The sequence below is a fragment of the Talpa occidentalis genome, unplaced genomic scaffold, assembly GCF_014898055.3.
Source record: "Talpa occidentalis isolate TD23 unplaced genomic scaffold, MPIMG_talOcc4v2.1 talOcc4.13, whole genome shotgun sequence".
Lineage (NCBI taxonomy): Eukaryota > Metazoa > Chordata > Mammalia > Eulipotyphla > Talpidae > Talpa > Talpa occidentalis.
Window position 1 is genome coordinate 92,816,565 of NW_023601322.1, and position 20,769 is coordinate 92,837,333.

Here is a 20,769-nt window from a genome sequence, read left to right on the forward strand (position 1 = left end):
CACAATGTCCTTGCCGGTCTCTGACACGCACAGATAAAGCTCTGCTTGTATGAACTGATGCCCTTCTCTAAGCCTCAGTGTTTCCTCAGACAGTGAGTTGCATCTCTAAAGAATTTTCATCAATGTAGTACAGTCTACCTTTTTCAGATGATGCGTTGGGGGATTTTCTGACCCCACACGCAAGAAATCACCATCCAAATGAATAAAAGCAGAGAAACATACACTGCCATGTTAAAAAATAGTAGCAATATATTATGTCTGTGCAAAGCTAATTATTTGCTACTCTCTCACACTGCATATTCTTTGACCACTTTTTGAGGCTTCAAGCCACATCCATTCTAAATTTGTCTTTTTCCCCCTATACCCTCTAGATCAGTTTTATTTGTTGTGTTTTTTTGTTTGTTTGTTTTTTTAAAGATTTATTTATTCATGCATACAAGAACTGGTGTATAGGCCAGATATGCGGGAGGGTGAGAGGATTCACCAGAGACAGAGTGGGGAGCAGAACAGGCAGACTGACTGAAATACACTGCTGAGGGGAGCAGCGGGAGAGTCAGGAGAGGTCTGCTGCACCATGTGGGTAGCTCCCTGGCCGGCTGGAATAGAACCCGCACTGCAGAGGCTGTGGACATTTTCACAGCACTGCACTCAACCAGCTGCACCACCGGGGAGGCCCATTCATTTGTGTTTTTTTTTTGTTTGTTTTTTAAACGAGCCATCTATCTAGAAATACTAAAAGCAAAATGCCCTGCCTGTACAATAGGTGCTGTTAGACAGGCAGATGTGCACTGTTTCACTGAACTTGCAGAGTTTAGTTTTGTTTTTTTTGTTTGTTTGGGTTTTTTGTTTTTGTTTTTTCCTTAAAGTGCAGTCCATTTGTTATATGACACAAAGGAAACATGGACACCAGGGCTAACATGAAGCAGATTTAATGCACCAGTGCTGACTCAGCAGAGTTGTATCCCAAGGCTGAGCCCCATCTGTAGGAAGTCAGGGGCTTATATAGTCCTTCAGTTTCTACAAGGTTCTGGGTAGGTTTGCAGCTATACATGGTCAGATATGACGTGGCTACATACTAAGAGGTGAGTCATATAGTTGCATACCAAGGGTGAGTAAAGGGTCAGTAGTCATGGGACCCCCCATGTCCATCCTGCCTCATGGTGCTATATGGTCTAAAATTCATATCAGAGACTAAGTTGCATACCCGAAACTGAGCAAAAGGTTGTTACTAAGGTACCCAGGCCGCTTACCCCAGGTTGGCAGGCTTCACATTGAACATGGACCGATTTGTTTCTAACCACACAGGAATGTGTAGGCCCGGCCCTGGATGGCTGTGACTGCCACCCTCGTGGCCAAGCCACTGTACTTCTCAGTGGTGGGCCTCAGCTGAGGGCCACCAGTATCCCTAGCAGCTTTCTTCCAAAAGTGATTTTTTTTTTCCTGCTTGTTCTGCATTGAGTTTTATACAGACCTTGAGAAAATCAGGAATTTCTGGTTAATTCACTTAGAAATAATCTGCCCCCAAATCTTTTAAAAGCATGATGTTAATACCCTAATGAAACAATATTCTCCATCTGCCCATGATATAAAAAGAATCTTTACAGTGCTGTCAGAGTAGTGCTTTTATTTATAATTTTGTTAGACCCACAGGTGCCTTCAGATTCTGTCTTAAAATAACATCGCTAGAAGACAGGTGGTAGATTTCTAGGACATGGTTCTGTTTCTTCAGGTATTCAGCCTGCAGCCTGGTTTCTGATAATAATTTCAGTGCTCAGAAACTGTCATTATCCTGAAGCACACTACTTACACTGTCTTATTTCTTAATTATAGTAGTGACATGAGATAAATGCATCCTTATTGGGATCAAATGCATATTATTTTGTAGGGATTATAAAGAAGATTTCATGACAACAATTGCAATTATATGGCCGTCAACTACTAATACTACAGTATGTTCTAGAAAGTCTGTAATTAAGTCCTGCCAAGAGGGCACTTCCAACTTGAAAAAAAAAAAAAGAGAGAGAGTAAAGGTTTGTCAATGTAAAAATCAGTGACATAGATGCCCTGAACCTTTTCAAATGATTCCACATGCATCTCAAGAAAGAACATTGTATCAGCTAACATTTGGGGCATTCAATTTAAATTTCTATCTAAACAAGCTATCTAAGAAATATTCGTTAAACAAGTCTTTCTCTTTTTTGACCTTTAGAATAAAAAGCTTTGAATACACCCCAGGGGGGGAAATTGGACTAGAAATATGATAGGAGTGATAGTGCCTTCAAAGATAAATTTGCGGTCTATCTGCAGATTCTTTTCAAATACTATAATTCATTGTCTTAGAAGTTTTCATTTAACATTCTTAAACTAATTTGTCTTCTTTCACACGAATTGAAAAGAAAAGAGAAAAGGTTTAAGTTGTCAAAATAATGCTTCTGTAGATTTGTTCACTTTCCTGTATAGGATGATATTCTTTGTCTTTTATTTTCAAAAAGGCAAAAGGAAAAGAGGGCAGTGGATGTCAGATTCAATATACAAAACATGTGGGTGAAGGCAGCAGATAGATCCTGTGTGAGATTTGGGCATCTGATTGTTAGTTTTCACTTTGGCTCTGCATTAACTGGAAGTGAGACTTGGATAAGCTACTTAACTCTACCTTACTTTTTTCATTTGTAAAAGGGACAAAACTAGCTACCACAGACCTTTGCTGTGATGCTTTAATCAATTCCTAGGTGTAAAGGGATTAGATTTTTACCTAGCACATAGAAAACACTAGCTACTTTTTTTTAAGACTTATTTATTCATGCATACAAGAACTGGGGTACAGGCCAGATGCACAGGAGGGTGAGAGGATTTGCCAGAGACAGAGCGGGGAACAGAACAGGCAGACTGACGAAACACACTACTGAGGGGAGCAGTGGGCAAGACCGGAGAGGTCTGCCGCGTCATGTGAGACCCTTGCCGGCTGGCTGGGATCAAACCCATGCTGCAGAGGCTGCAGACAGCTTCACAGCACTGCGCTAAATCACCTGTGCCACGAGGGGAGGCCCAACACTAGCTACTTTTGATGTATTTTACATAATTTTGGAGTACTGAGAACAATGAGCTGAACTCTCTCCTCCACACCTTCGACCAGGGCAAGGAGCATCTCCAATCATGTTAACTAGTTCATTTCAAAGATTCTTTGAACATTTTAGTATTTACACATATAAGGAAAATTTTTAAGGTAAAAGCAGCATGCAAGTTTAATATCCTTAGACTATGAATTGTGCTACCTCGACAATGTATTGGTTTTCTGGTACAAGTTAATAATCTTTTGTTTTTATGACAAAAGGCATCATCTTTGGACATCCAGAGGTGATTATCCAAAGGTCTTGGGAGTAAAAGTTCTGCAATATATAAGCTTATATCACATGTCGAAGTCCAGGTTACAATGGCATGGTATTGGAATGATTACTGTGAACCCATTTTTATTTACAAAATCAGTAAAATAACTCAAGTAGATGCATTGATAAACCTAAACCCTCACAAAAGAGTCAATGACTATCCATAGAAAAATCAGCCACGTGACGGTTGATTTTCCTTCTCTATATTAATCTGTCTAAATAACTTTTCTGTTTATTTTCACAGATTAATTTGTTGTAATGTTATTATTTGTAAAATTATGTTACTCCTACTTTTTGGATGAAGTTAGTGAAGTGATTATAATATATTAGTTGCCCTGAAATATTTATAGATTTAAATAATAAGTAATTAAATAACTTTAAAATACATTGTTCAAAGTAGAAAACTATGTACTTCTTTTTTATGATTTGCTTTATTAATCTCTGCAAGATACATCAAGATTGTGCAAGTTCTCCTTTATTTGATATTTTTTAATTCAAACTATAATCCCTGATGAACCGTATATTAGATTATATCTGCAATCACATTCAAACCTCTTGTTGCTCTTTCAAGAGCAATCAATTTAGATTTCACTTTTTCCTAGTCTGTGATCCACAGAAGTACAATAACAAAATGCTCTATAATTGCAGAGTTAATATTGAGGTAGTAAAAATTGGAGAAGGATTAACGTGTACAAAAGTATTTGGCTAAATGCAAATATTTTCCATGCAAACATAAACAGTTTGTTTTATATAGTAAAAATTCTTCATTAGACCACAAAGGGGCAAGTTTTCTTGAGTCTATATTCATACCTCTACCATAAAAGTCCTGGGACAATTGTTTAATTTTCAAGCCAGTTAATTGTGGTTCTTCATTAGTGTGAAAGTTATTAGATCGTTGCTTATGATGGTGTTGATTCCAAAATAGGCGGAAAAAGTTACATTGAAGGTAATACTATACTTTTAATGAACCGTAAGAAATAGCAATACCAATTTCAATTTCAATTTTGGAAGTGAATCTAAGAATGATTTGGAAATGGAAATAAAAAATATGTGGTGTTCCTCTTTTATATTCTTCATGAGCTGCCATAACAAGATACCACAGATTGCATGATTTAAACTCCAGACTTATTTTTTCTTACTGTTCTGGAGGTTAAATTTCATGATTGAGAGGTAGGCAAATTTAGTTTCTGTTGAGACTGCTCTTCCTTGCTGTGAGTCCTGCCTTCCAATGGTGTGCTCACATGGCCTCTTCTCTGTGCATGTTGGTCAAAGTGGAATGTGGGCTTTCAGGGGAGAGAGCTCTCGTATCTCTGCCTCTTCTTAAAAGGGCACCATACTCATCAGATTAGGATCCACCCTGTGGCTTCATTGGACTCTCATTACCTCCCTAAAGGTCATGTCTGCAAATGCAGTCATATTTGGGGTTAGAGCCTCAACAAAGGATTGGGATGGTGTCACAATTGATAGCATAACAGCATCTAAAATGAAACATACTTAGGAAATTCCAAGGCTAGGTCAGGTGCTACCTAGAGCATCTATATCACATGAGAGCTTGTGCTAATGATATTTCCTGGTGCTTTTTATTTATCTTCCAGATCAGCATTTTCATGACCCACCTGTCTAACTATGGGAATGACCGCCTAGGGTTATATACCTTTGTGAACTTGGCTAACTTCGTGCAAAGCTGGACCAACCTGAAATTGCAGACTCTGCCTCCAGTGCAACTAGCTCACAAGTACTTTGAGCTCTTCCCTGAACAAAAAGACCCTCTCTGGCAGGTAATTTTGAAAATTCTCTTCTGGGGTGGAAGAAAAGAAACTGGCCATTCGTGAGTGCCTAATTTGTGTTAGGAATGTTGCAGATACTAAAATCGACATGCAACATAAAGTTATTTTTTATCCAGTCATTTAATCCTCTTCGTAATAGCTTTGGATCATTTTATGAATTAAGTGTTTGTATTTTTGTTTGTTTTTTCAAGGGTTTTTCTAATTCCGTTCATTTCTAGATTTTGAATTGAGGTTGTTTAATTGTTCATGTCTGTTCAGAACTAATTAATTGGCATTTTGTGAGAACCCTAACCAGCAATAAAATGCTTTGAAATTGTCTATCAGGATGATAGAGACCAAGAGTTACCACAACTTGAGACCCTCTAACTAGACCATGATACGGGTGTATACGAGGCAGAGATTAAAAATAAAAAGGAGGAAGCAGTTTGTACCTAGTGCTTGTGTAAATTCTAGCTTTAATTTATCTTCACACTTCTTCAAATCTACCTGTTTCACTAGGATCAGATCAGTTTAAAAAATAATGATGAATTTTAGGATTGCTTTTACAAATAATCTGACTTCATATGGGGGTCCCTCAGCCTCAGTGCAAGAAATGTGAACTATCTGCTTCTTAGCACTTTTCTAGCAAAATGCTACCTCCCTCTTTCTTTCTTCTTTATGCATCAGATTTCATTGACCCTCACAATCAATAGGCTGGCTGCAGAGAACAGATCAGATAGTCTCCTGCCAAGCAGTTGGTACAGGAGGAAAATAATCATTAATGAGAAATCCCTGTGAACTGTGTCTTCCCAGCCTCTCTCCTTGTCACCAAGCCTGTTTCTCTTTATTCCATAATTCATGTCACACACCCCTCTTGTCTCTGCAGTCAGGCATTCATACAACACATATTTATTGAGTGTCTACTATGTGTAGGGGAAGGTTAGTTTCTCAAGGGAGCACAAAATATATTACATTTTCTCTCAAGCTCCATGAAAGTGTGTATTGTTAGTCATATTCACAATCATATCTTAAATATGTTTTAAAACTCACTGCTACAGTAAGTGATACTTTATTTTTTTATTTTTTAATTTATTTTACATCATTGTTCATTTTTAAACAATATTTGCTTCCCCCCACCCCCTCAGGTGTAGTCCCCATAGTTTCCTTTACTAATGCCCCCATGCACCATCACCTCAGTCCCCTGTGCTCCTCTCTCCCTCCCTCTGATCCCTCTCCCTCCTCCTCCCCCCCTGTAGGATGTCTCTGGCTAATAATTATGTTTTGTTTTGTTGTGTCATACTTTATATGGATGATTATTTGACAACATTTCACCACTTGTGTCTGTGTTGAAGTATGTATTTGAATTTCCTGGCCCTTCCTAACCATCTATAAATGTGGTGTATAAGTTAAAAGACAGACAGATAGGTAAGGACAATGTTGTTATCAGTATATATAGTCATGCCACGTAGGTGTTGAATTTCATAAGAGGAAAGCATTGTGTCCCGTGGACAGCAGTTACTCAAAAGTGCTGGTTAATAGTAGATCAATTATTTTCTCTCACATGTTTATTTATGAGATACCTGTATGCAAACATTTCCCATTAACTACAGGAGTGTATATTCTTAAATGTATTACAGGAGAAAAACAAGGAATAGGAAATAGAAGAACAGTTAAGCTTAAGAGGGAGTTATTCAAGTACATGAGATTTTTACAACCGTTGTCTTATTGGAGCAAAATCTGATAAACATTGCCAATCATAAACTGTGTCCAAAAAACTGCAAATGGTTCAGTAAATAAAGTGCAACTACTTCCTGGGTTCTATTCCCTGGTGCTTATCTCTTCTTTTCAAATTCATGCTCATAAGATCCAAAACAACTGTAAGCATTAAAATCTTGTCCTTACATCATGTGAATTTAATTTGACCAAAAAAAGAAATAGCATTAATTACATGTTTTATAGCCAATTCATCATGACCCTACAGAGTCAGGATAGATCAATATTATGTGACTCTGTCTTAGTTATATATTGTCAAAATGAAATATTCAGGTACCTTTGGGTATTTTATAAGCATGACTTATTATTTAGTATATTTCACTTTCAAAAAGGAATTCAACTGTTATTTTTCTTTAGCTTTCAATTCACACTTTTTTTATGAACACAAATAGAAGGATGTGCAAAATGATAATTTTCACATCTATTTAATCTCCTTTAGTTCCTTATATAAGTTTTTATTAGCACTAACAACCATATATGTGATACAGCTTTGTCACCTAATTAAAAAGTGCAATAAGTATATCTGTTAATGGGCCACACGGTGAAAACAACACAGAATGTGTCTTTGCTTCCTTCCCTGGAAGTTAATTCTCTCAAAGGTGCTTGATATGAAAATCTGTGCAGAAGAATCTGTGAAATCCAGTCCCTAGAAAGTATCATCCCCAGTTTAGTCCCTGGTGTCTGGGATTCTTTCAGTCATACATGTAGGTGCCTGTTAATTCATGCCCCTTCCTCTTTGGGCAAAATAATCATTATGATGTAAAAAAGAAGAGGGCCTCCTGTTTTCTTTTCTTTCTTTTTTTTTTTTTTTTCTAGCTCTCATTACAGAAACCAAAACCACAACTTGGAGGCAGTTGAAAGGTCAGATCCTTGCACACTCACCAATCGATGTTTTTAAGCTCTCAAGCTGTCAGGTTAGTTCAGGCTCCGTCTTCCCTCAGTCACTGCAGAGACTCATGATCAACACACACTCCAAGTGTGATGGGAGACCTGTGAGCCCGTGTGCCCAGGACCATGTTCAGAGAGCTGCAGTTTGTCTTCTCTCAAGCCAGTGTCTCCAGGCTTAAAGAGGCAGGAAAGTCAAGTACAGGATCCTGACCCGGGTTAGCACTTGGGATAATTGTAGCTGTGAAATCATCCAACTCCAGCTCAGAAATAGTGAGATTTTAACATTAGTGACATAAATCACAGGATCTAGTAACACACACCGTCGGTCATGCTGGTTCTGCTATCTTGTGTGTTTGAAGGGATAAGTGGGCGCTGACACAGAGAATGATAGATTGTAAGAGCAGGAAAAGACATCTAGGCAAACCTCTTCATTTTAGAGACAAAATGGATGACACCTCAAAAGTCACTGGCTTTTAGAGACAAGTCAGGCATAAGAGTGGGTTTTCTTGGTTCTGCTTCAGTGCATTTCCAACTCTACACCAAGAGGTAGCTTCACACTCCGGTCATCAACTCTCTCTGTAGAATGAAGCTTTTGTTGTTTCAGAAGAATCTGATAGTATATGTGGTGGATTTATCCTGCCTATGCTTTTGAGCTACCTAATAAAATGAAAGTTCTCTGCCTGCATGGAGCATACAAGCCATAATAGCTCCTTGATGTGCTATATAAATCGATCTTCCTATCTGTTGCTCTCTTTTTCACTCTACACCTTATTTATGACTGTTATTTTTCATACCACACAGTATTGTATATCTGTGCCTGTCATCTGCAGCTCTTGTAAACCTTAAGGGTTGAGGCTATTTCTTCTCATCTTTGTAACCTAGAGCCTAGCATATTTGCTTCCATTAAAATACCATGAAAGATAAAAGCAGAGGGGTGTGTATGTGTGTGTGTGCGTTTGTGTGTGTGTAAACAAAGAATAATAAAAGTGTCCCTTGAAGAAGAGTAGGGATGCAGTGAGAAGCAGTCTTGAGGGCCAGTTCCAAGTCAGTGAGGAAAGCTTTGGAAGCTGCTAGGATAATTGGCATTTGACAGGCAACAAGCAAAAACTACCTATAGGTTCTGAAGATTGGTGTGAAGTAATTTAAAAATGAGAGTGTTAGTCAATAAATATTAAATGAGAAACCTTTTTTTCCGGGATAGGTAAGAACAGGGAGGAGCTGAAATTAGGACAATAACCTAAGAATGACAGAGGACGCTATGAATAATTTCATTGTTGTTAAAATACTGAGGCCTTGAAAGAAAAGTGATGGTATGAGGGTGAGACATTGACATGAAAGGAAGGCTAATCAGTAAATTACTTCCTCCATAACTGAGGAAATAAGTGTTCTATAATTGCATATTTTTTACATCTATGGGTTCATCTTTTAGCCTTCACAGTGAATTAACCAGAATAGTTTTTTATCACTTCACAGATGGTTGGATAGAGGCACATTATCATCTTCCACAGTTTTCCTAATCACAACCTGAATTTGTGGATTATGATGGTAGATTTCACTTTCTAACTCAGAATTGTATTTAAACCTTTCAGGAATTCTCCCCAAATATATAGGTAATGCTTTGTGATTTTAATTCTTTAATTTACAAGGAAACATTTGACAGTTTTGATTCTGCAAGATTGTCAGGCATTCTGACACCCAGAAATAGTGACATAAGTCATAGTTTTATTCTTTTCCTGTCAATCAGTTGCATATATGTTATTGCAAATGTCAAATTCCCCACACAAAGAATTTATTGAAATGTAGTCATGAAGAAACTACTTGCAGATAACTCCATGGAATGGAATGGAGTAGAATTAAAAAACCATAATTTCTGCACTGGAAACATCCTAAAAAATATATATTTTGAGCTCCCAATCCCAGTATAACAAAGAAAAGGAAATTGAATTTGTGTGTGTACCTTAAAGATATGTCTGATAACTTTAATGCCATTACTATAAGCTGTGAATACACCATATTTGATGAAACAATTAATAAAATTTAAAAACACAGTTTTTTTAAATTGAGTTGTCTATCTAGATTCCCTGATAATATTCATAAAACCATAAATAAAAACACACATTAGTTTGAGGTACTTAGAGATACACACTTTCTCCTGGGATCAGTTTTATTAGAACATTTCATGGTATGAAAATACCATCAATAGGAATTTATTAATGAAAACATGTTATACTGTGTGGCAGAATGTATAAATATTTAGGATAAATTAAGGATGCTTTGGGCTTAAAGTGGCTTTTGTGGGACTGTGATTCCAAAATCTCAGCCCCCTTTCTGCTCCCTCCCACCCGACAGGTTGGCATAAGGGCTCTTGTAATTCAGGGCACCGTGATACAGTCTCAGTAAGAATGAAACTATGAATGAAGTTCTATGGCAAGAGTACTGCTTACGGACAAGTGCCCTAAGAAAGGAAAGGCCTTCCTGGGGCCTGTGTATACAAGTGAAGTCGAGTGTCTCAGAGAGTCTCCAAAAGGATGTGCAGATTGGAGCATTGAGAATCAGCATCCTGGTCCCTGGCCTATTAAAATTCCTCATCAGTGTACATGGATTATATTAGAGTCACATGAATTAGAGAGATAAAGCACTGAAAGTCACATATTGCTTTGTAATGCAGGTTTTGAAAAGGATTGGGTTTGAAGATATATAGTTTCTTTAAAGGCAGAAGTAAGTAAGTAGATGTGATTTCAAAACAGTACAACCACATATGGAGGAAGAAGAAGAATTTAAAAACAAAAACAAATAATATCTTTTAGAGCACATTCTCCATTCAGCAGTGAGGTTAGAGCAGGGAAGGTTAGTGAAGGGGAAGTGAAAGGAAACCTGAAATCTCCACAATGTTTGTAGTTAACGAGCTTCTTCTCCCATGAGCACTGCAGGTTTTTAACATTTCAACTATCAAGGTCTAACTGGTTTTAGTCATCTGGAACAGACATATGACCTGGGAGGGGATGCTCATCTTTTAAGTGATAATCCCATAGTGTCTTTGCCAGCTGAGGATATGCAGTGAAGGGCCTCCCCAGTGGCACAGCAAGATGAGCACAGTGCTGTGAAGCTGTCTGCAGCCTCTGCAGCATGGATTCGATTCCCGGCTGGCCAGGGAGTTACCCACATGGTAAGGCAGACCTCTCCTGTCTCACTCACTGCTCCCCTCAGCAGTGTTTTTGGTCACCTACCTGTTCTGTTCCCCACTCTGTCGCTGGTGAATCCTCTCACACTCCCACACATCTGGCCTAAACCCTGGTTCTTGTATGCATAAATAAATAAATCTTTTATAAAAAAGGATATGCAGTGATGAATAGAGCAGAATTTTACTAGACAAAAGGCAACATGAGTTACAATAATTTAATGAGAAAAAGCAATTTTCATGTAATTATTTTAAAACTTTATCCATATTGCAAAAAATAGAGACCTTGGGGTAAGGTCAGTGTGTGATTTTTTAATATGTGTCTTTAACTTGATTGGGATTTGGAAAGTTAATTCAAAAGAGAAACTAGGCATTCATACCTTTGCAGGTAATGTGATGACTGGTTTTCCTGTCCTTTCAGTATTTACTGTCAGAATTTACTGTCATTTCTAAGTCTGGTCCATTGCCTCAAGGAAACTTCTGTTCATCTTATGTTTGCGTAGAGGCAGACTTGTCTCACCTGACCACATGGCCAATGTGCAGAGACAACCAGCATTCCTCTTAACCGCGTGGGAGCTGAGTTACCACACTCTTTTAAGGCACTGACACAACAACCACAAGCTACCTAAGCAATTTTTACTGAATATTTTTTTCAAAGAATCAGTGTATCTTTAGTTTTAGGTACTTAAAATTGTAGATTACTGTTACAGCAGTTTCAGATTGGAAAATGAAAAGAGATCTAATTGCTTTGTAATTTTTTAAAGATTTATTTATGTATACATACAAGAACTGGGGTACAGGCCAGAGGTGTGGGAGGTGAGACGATTCACTGGAGACAGAGCGGAGAACAGAACAGGCAGATTGACAGAAGTACGCTGCTGAGGGGAGCAGAGGGAGAGCAGGAGAGGTCTTCTCCACCATGTGGGTATCTCCCTGGCCGGACAGGGATTGAACTTGTGCTGCAGAGGCTGCGGACAGCTTCACACTGTTGTGCTCAATCCATTACGCCACCACGGAGGCCCTTTGTAATTTTGTATTAATTAAAATTTTAACTTTTAAAATCTATCAGTAGCAATGGAACAGTGTATGAAGGTGAAAGGAAATGCTTTGCTTTCTGTTGGGAAAACACTTTGACCTTCATAATCATTGCCAGAAACTTCTCTCACTGTCCCTCTCTCTGTCTCTCTGTCTGTCGCTTTGGATTCTGAAGCTGAAACTAACTTGCTGTGTGACCTTCAGCAAGACCTCAATAAAACACCTTGCCTCTCAGCTTCCTTAGCTATAAAGAAGGGATAATAATATTTTTCTTGCCAGGCTGCTTTGAGGATTAGAAATAATCTATGCCAAGCAAGTGCCCAGAATATGGAGAGTGATCAATAAAATTTGGATATTATGTTAGCTGTTATTCAAATATTCGACAATATAAGTAAAGACAGAATAGGAAGAACTAAACATTTTCAGAATATAAAATAGGAAATGTAAACACTGTGCTCATAAAATTGTAATTAGCAAACACAAGGGAAAACCTGTCAGGAAAGGAGGTGAAAACAGAAATATGGACATCTGGAAAGTTCTAAAATAGTACAACATAGAAGGAAACAGCTCTGGGAAAAGAGAATCTGCTTAGATTGAGGTGGACAGCACCACCAGTATATCTATGGGGACAACTGAAGTCATATAAATTGTTACTAATAAAGCAGTTGGGGCAAGTTTTATAACATCTTAACATCCAGATAATTTTAAACTTTTTTAAAGATTTTATTTATTTATTTTTGTGTAGAAGAACTGAGGTGTAGGCCAAAGGTGTGGGGGTGTGAGAGGATTCACCAGAGACAGAGTGGGGAACAGAATAGGTGGATCTTCTGAAATACACTGCTGAGGGGAGCAGAGGGTGAGACAGGAGAGGTCTGCTGTGCCATGTGTGGGTTAGCTCCCTAGCTGTGGCTCAGACTCAGGTTAATGGTGATAGCAGTGAGACTTAACCCCTAGGCCACCAGGGAAGACCCATCCAGATAATTTTATTTGATCATTTTATTTGATAATTTACTTTAATCAGTATAACTTCCTGGAAAAGTAGAAATAACTAGTGTCTTTATTTTTTAAAAATATTTATTTATTCATGCATATAAGAACCAGGGTACAGGCCACATGTGTGGGAGGGTAGGAGGATTCACCAGAGACAGAGTGGGGAGCAGAACAGGCAGACGGACCAAAGACATTGCTGAGGGGAGCAGCGGGCACAACAGGAGAGGTCTGCCGTACCATGTGGGAATCTCCCTGGCTGGCCGGGAATCAAACCCATGCCGCAGAGGCTGCAGAGAGCTTCACAGCACTGCGCTCAACTGCCTGCACCACCAGGGAGGCCCATAGCTAGTGCCTTTGTTAAACCAAAACAAGTCATGTTCACCCATCATGTGTGTGTTACAGTTGAAGAAATCTCTTTTCAAATCTTATATTGAATCTGCCTATTTCTATAAACTTTTTACTCCATCAAATTTTGCAAGCAGAAATTTGCATGGGAAAGAAATGAGTATTGCAATAAAGAGTATAAAGCCTTGCATAGAGCATGATTTAACCATCTGAATACATTAACACATTAGTGCTCTCAAGAGCCACGTAAGGTAGATATCACCAGTCATTTTCAATATAAAGAAACTGAGCCCTACGCTTATGACACAATACCCACCCTGAACTCAGACTAGTGACAACTGGGCTACCCTGTCCCTCTAAAACAAATAGGGATAGTTGATGGCAGATATTAGCTGAAGTTAGAATAGGCATTTTTTTGTCTATGAATTTGGGAAAAATACAAAAGCATTCCACACAAAAGTGATTTATTCAGTTGCAGGCATGAATATATATGACATGTGATGTGTGGATATGATCGTGACTAACTACAGTGCAACTGAAGCATTACACTGGTGTTGGCAATTGTTAATGCGGAGCAGTGCTACTTAAAGAGTGTCCGTGAACAGGCTTGGATTGTATGCTGCTGAATCACCATTAGAAAAGAAGTTTGTGCTGGCATGTAAACCAATTGTGTCACTAGCTAAGCAGGTTGCTTCAGCTGGAATCTTCATTTTTTTCTTGAAGCATAGTGTTCTCCTTGAAGCAAGCCATGTAATTTCACAGTCTGGCCTGTGGATCTTATCTTCCCACAAATATTTTTTTAAAGATTTATTTATTTATGCATAAAATAATTGGGGTACAGGCCAAAGGTACAGAGGGTGAGAGAATTCACCAGAGACAGAGCGGGGAACAAAACAGGAGGAATGACTGAAATACACTGCTGAGGGAGCGGCGGGTGAGTCAGGAGAGGTCTGTTGCACCATGTAGGTAGCTCCCTGGTTGGGGATCAAACTCATGCTGCAGTAGCTGCGGATAGCTTCATAGGTTGCATCTTAACCCCTTGCACCACCAGGGAGGCCCTTCTCACAAGAATTTTGAATATACTGAGAATACAGGCAATATAACTGTAATATGACATCCAAAAAATATGTGAAGAAATAAAATAGAAATGCATTTCTCATTCATGCACTTGTCTAAAAATGGACAGACTGTCTGAGTTACCCAGCTTTGCCCACCCTGGTCATCCAGGTTCCAAGTTTGACAGGTCCCTCAACATATCTATGGCCGCCATTACTTTGACTCACTTTCATTTACAATGAAAATATTCACATGAAGAAAGCTAGGTTGAAAGTAGCTTTTAAATAAGTCTCTAGTTTGAATGCCATATTCTAAGCAAAATAGAACATGGTCTGCCACTGAAGGAAGAATAGTCTAGCCTTTGCTGCCACAATGAAAATTATAGCTAGAGAACGAAGCTGAAGCTAGACTCAGAAAATTTGAGTTGAATCCTGAATAAAAAGATTGCAGAAAATAGTAATACCAGCAAAAATAAAATAAAATTTCAGTTATAATGAAGCGTAGATAAGACTATCTAGTTGATTGGTTTCTAACTCCCTTTATCAGTTTCTGTAGATGAATTCATAGAAAAATCAAAGATAGTCTAGCCATTTCCAAGGCAAATTCTCAAAATAATGCAGTTTTCTTTATACATGGCTGATCTTTTTATATTGCACTCACTCGTGTTCCAAAGGAAGCTGAGAATAGAACATATATTGGGATCAAGTGTATCTTTTAATTTCACATGGCAGTGAAAATGTCCACTGCCATGCTTTGTGTTCCTAGAAAGCAGAATGTGAGACAGGGATTTGGTCCCAAGTGGTTCATTGAGGAAATGCGCTCAGGAAGAAAACTATAAAGGAAAATAGTATAACAAGAAGAATTTGAAGAAAGAGCTGAGCACACACATGTGGTCTCGGGTAAAGCCTGGTCTTGACCTGATCTGCAGAGAGTGAATGAGATGATTTGTCTCTCCCTCAGCCTGAGGCTAGGAGACCTGTCCTTGCACCCTGATCTGAGGCAGTCTGTGCTTCTCTCTCAGCAGTAGGAGTTGCAAAGTGCAGTAACTCACCCTTTACTTTGGATAGGATGTCCAGGTAAGCTCCAGACCATCAGACCTTGATAAACTCCCACTGGTGGTCACCTCCTGAATCTTTGCAGATTTCCCTCCTGTCCTCTGGAGGGCCTGTGTCTCACCATGGCAACCAGAATAGCTGTCACTTGTTAGCTGTTAGGTCTGTAACATCTCACCATCAATACAAGAGGCCCGTGTTGAGTTTTGTGGATTGACAGGAAGCTCTAGGATCCTTCAGTCTATGTGATGACACTGGGGAGAATTGGCTTTGGATATTATTTTTTGAGAATAATGTTTAAAATATTATTTTTGAGAAAAAATAGTTTGAGATATTTGCTCCTTGGTGCCTTTTGCAATCTTTGAAAACAAAAACAAAGCTTCAAAGCAAGAAAGGAGACGAAACAGATGAAGTAATCAGATTTCAAATGAAATCGAGGGTTTAATTTTGACATTCTTTAATTGGACTAAGAAGTTTACTGTCGTGTTTCTTGAGGGATCACCTGTTTTTAATTAGATAAATTTGTGTTCTATACTGAATGGAATGATATTGAGAAGTTTAATATTTTGCAGCACCTTTGGCAAAATGATTAAAAGAATCATAACTCATTTGACAAGCTTTATCTTAAATGATATATGTTGAAAACAATCAGAATGAAAAATAACTGAAAATATTTCATCTCAATATTTAGACATTGAAATATGGAAAACATTCGAATTGAGAAAGGAGAAATTCACAGAAATTTAACAGAATTTAGTTTGAGCTTACTTTGGCCCTATAGAGAAAATATTTCCCCATTTAAAAAATAGTGGCTTACAGAGAAGAGTCAACTGAAGTATCAACATTTTCAAATTTATTAACCATGATGTAATTTTGAGGATTACAGACAATTTTTATGGAAAAATAATACATAGTAAGATCACACTGCAAACAATCATTCTTCCTGGGAACTTCAATGACATCTTAGAGAAATATGTGACAAAAGATAGATTAAAGTACATAAATATGAACCATAAATTATTATTCATGTCATATATTTTTATAATTTGTATAATAATATGAAAATATTGATGTAATGCCCAATGTGTTTTTTAGAAATTATTTATGAAAATAGTTTTCAAATAGAATTATTTAGATTACAAACAATAAAATTCATTTGTCAGTCAATAAACATTTCAAAATTTTAGCATATTTATTTTAATTCTCAGCAGTGTTGTGATTTGGATGATAAATTTGGGTCAGTCAAGTGGAATGGAATGGAGATTAGAAAAGGAGAATATTGAGGTGGGCATTCCTCACCACATCTATAAAATGGTGACACATATGCAATTAAAATACAGGTCTGGAGCTCAGGGCAGAGATAGGGCTGCAATTACCGATCCAGATGCTATCAGTTTATGTGGTTTGGCCAAACTATGGGGAGTAGCTGAGTTAATAGAAAGCAGCCCCTACTGTGGAAAGGAAAGGCAAAGCTAGGCTAGACTGGCATTCAGAATATTATTCTGGCCTCTAGGGAGACAAAAAACAGGAAAGATTAGGGTAGATCACCCATATCCAAACAACTATTGTTCAACCAAACTGTGCCAAGTTAGGAATTCGTATAGAGATGTCAAGCATAAACCCAGAAACAATGGACTTTCAATAGCAAGAACCTGGCCCAGCAACAGAGAAGGTGACGGACTGACCTCCAGCTTTGAAGGGATGGAAGGTGTTCACTATTTCATAAGGAAGCAATTTGGAAATCAAAAAAACCAGAGCAGGCTCTAACTCCTAGCACTACAGAATCAGATAAAAATTTGGTCTGCTCGTGTCAACCATTTTACAGATTAGATTAGGGATTCATTACACAGTAAAATTCTTTTTTTCTTCCTTCTCACAGAATCCATGTGATGATAAAAGACACAAAGATATTTGGTCCAGGGAGAAAACTTGTGACCACTTACCAAAATTCCTAGTAATCGGGCCACAAAAAACAGGTAAGACAAGCCAACTATGAAGCTTGCATTGTCTTATGGTCTTATCAGAGTAGATTTTATGTCCTGAAATTTAGGTGCAGTGCAAGTTCATAACCTGAATTTCTCTTCATTACTATGAATCACCTTTATGCCTTGATCCTCCAAGGGGACCCTGCTTCTGCCTATTAATTAGACATAAGGACTAAATTTTTAAGTACAGATTTTTTAACTACTCAACAGCTATCAAATTTTAGACAACTGAGATTATATGTCACAATTGTGGTAACGGATTTTCAATTTCTACTTGTTGAGGCTCTGCCTAATTAATGCCTGAATTAAGTTATAAAAAATTCCTCTTTGGCTTCATACAATCTAGTTTACAGTACTTGTCAGGCTTAAATTCTTCCTGGTTTTTTTTTTTTTTTTTTTAGAGCCACTGTCATTATTTTCAAAAATTCTACATGGGAGGTCTGTTTTTTTTATAGATGATCATTAGATATAAATATGGTTTGGGCTTATTTTCTGATACATCTGAGATTCATCAGGCAATTTTCCCTTGCTATTCTCTCATATACTGAAGGACAAGTGTATAACAATGTAGTAAAAGAGAATGAAAGTATTTCACCAATGAGATGACACTTTCAATTAGAATATTTTATACTTTCTTCAGTATGTGACAGTTTTACACACATTGTTCATGTCCTCATTAATTAAAGTTTTTATTGAGTTGCTGTATTTTGAATTCACTACTTTGACTAGAAGCATTTTCATCAGTGAGTACACAAACCATAACACAAAACAAACAGCCCCAATAAATAAACCCGGTCCCGATGAAGATATTTGTAATACAAGCAAGTAGATCATTTTAAAGGTTGTGGGCAAAATTTCTAGACTATTAGATATTGGTTGTGGAATCTTTTGTTTCTCCAGGAATATAAATTGCACTACAACGGTAAGTCACATGTGTGCAGAGAAGGAAAAAGGGCACCGTGTATTTTCCGATATATCATTTTTGGTTTTGTTGTTGTTTTTGTTTAAAATGTGCATTAATTTTCAGCCAACACCCATCTAGCAGTGCTACCTCTGAAATGACTTTCTAGTGAAATAAAGCATTCCTATATTGTAAAATTCTGTTAAAAATGTGAAGACATCACTGTCACTGTCATTGAGTATTATCACTTTTAGCTATGCTAGAAAATTGCAGGTTAGTAAATGCAACTTTCTCTCCTTGCTGTTTGTATTTATAAAGACAATAACTTATACATTTAGGTTTTAATATCTAATCTACCAATGTGGTGATGATAAAGCTTTCACCTCGTTTTGACTTTTCTAACACAAGTTGAAACAGAGAAATTAAATGATAATATTCATATTCTCTAAAGATGCTATTCCAGTGTGAAATGGTTTTAATTCTTAAGACCCAATCAAATATCCATAGTTGTCTTTTGTTCTTATTGCTTCAGTTGATACAACTCCCACTCCTGTCAGAGGCTATACATTCCCTAGAATGGGCTCTTAAATAAAAAGTTGTCTTTAAGCCACTTCATCATCATCCAAGTATCCATCACAGTAAACTTGAACCCACTCTGTGGGTTCTGTCAACTATTCTGCACATCCAGTATCTCATTACCAAACTTTATTTCTGTACCTTGCCTGGGCAGGACATGCCAGTGTCCATCTTCCTAGAATCCTACCTTCAACTTTCAACTTTGCTGAGGAATTTGTGCTTTTAGAGTAGAACTTCAGAATATACTTTCTCCTGAAGTCTTCACTGACTCCCCAGGTTTAAATCACTCATTTTCTCAAGTATTGGCAAAGCATTCTAGTCTTTTCTTATTAGGAGCCTGTCTCGTTATGTTGCAATGAACTGTTTACTTGACCCCAGTAGATATGTAGATGTTAAGTTATTGAGGGCAGGAAATTTGCTTTCCTTATCAAGAGTCATCACCAATTCTTACTACAGGCCCATGCACAGAGTAACACCTGTCAACATCTGTTCCACAGTTTGATTTAATTTAATTGATCTGAATTCAAATGTGAACTGAGGGCACATCAGCTCCCTGTATTGTGCAGGATGTCCTTGAGGCTTTATTCACTCACTGACTCCAGAAAGGAAATTGAACCACCTGATTCTGAAGCTGTCCCTGACTGTGTTATCAGTATCATTTACTTTGGCAACATACAAATATTAAATCAGGTCTTTAGAGAAGTAAAATCACAAATTGCAATGAAAGAACACAAATTATTGCCACATGAAATGCACCTAGTAGATTTCAAGGAACTCGTCTTGACACTGCAAAAAATTGGTCTTTCGAGTATTTATTTATTGAGCAAAAAGTATGCTGTAATAACTTTTGTGTCTTCTTTTACTGTCATATGACATTTTACTTTCTTTCCTGGCAATAGGAACAACTGCACTATATTTATTTCTTCTTATGCACCCTTCCATCATCAGCAATCTCCCCAGCCCAAAAACATTTGAAGAAGTTCAATTCTTTAATGGCAACAACTATCACAAAGGAATTGACTGGTAAGAAAAATAACAAAAATAAAACCCATTATTAACACATGCTCAATCACTGCAGAGCAATTATAGATGTATGCATGGCATCTACATAATTACAGAATAAATTTGTTATGCTCAATTCTACCACAGTGAATTTGAAATTAATTTATAATGATGATACGTTTAATCAGTGTTGCCTATAATTTGATTTGGACAGTGCAATAATGATAATATTATTCTGGTAAATTACTGTGATTGAATAAAGAGGATTATGGATTATTTTTAAGACTTATTCATAAGGATATATATAAAATTCTCCTTAAGCATATTATTACTTTACTGTGTTTAGAATTTGTCTAACAAAATACATAATTTGTCTTTACAATGACACTTAAAGAAACAAATAATAAATCAGGTTGTTTTATATTATACTCTGTGACATATAACTTCATTAACCACATAATCTGCATATGTTCTATTATAATGTAGGCTGATATTAGTCATGCAAATAATAACAGAGCATTCCTAAAGTCATACTAATTCCAGTCACACACATGCATAAAAAGGAATATGGATTTGCATTTGATAAATTAGGGAAAATTTTAAAGTCATGTTTTTCCTAAACTGAAATGGAATGAATTTGGTATGGGAACAGATCTTCATTCTGGTGCTTTTTTTCCTAGCTCTATCCCAATTTTCTAAGAAAATATGGTCTTTATTTACACTTCCCAGGTATATAAGGCAAATCTTCCCTGAGGAAAATTCTCATGCATAGCTCTGTAGCAAGTCTCTCTGTGTCAACATCACACATGAATTGTCCTCAGTGAGAGACCCATTCTTTT

The 20,769-nt window shown here is 37.3% G+C and overlaps 1 protein-coding gene across 1 annotated transcript in view; it reads left to right on the plus strand.

The window, feature by feature from the left end:
• The window catches only part of NDST4 (N-deacetylase and N-sulfotransferase 4), a 309,699-nt gene that overhangs the window by 274,717 nt on the left and 14,213 nt on the right, over window positions 1-20,769 (plus strand). The window contains exons 9-11 of the mRNA XM_037509533.2: window positions 4,979-5,161; window positions 17,346-17,442; window positions 19,828-19,951. Of these exons, the coding sequence (XP_037365430.2) occupies window positions 4,979-5,161; window positions 17,346-17,442; window positions 19,828-19,951 (404 nt within the window). The remainder of the gene's footprint in view (window positions 1-4,978; window positions 5,162-17,345; window positions 17,443-19,827; window positions 19,952-20,769) is intronic.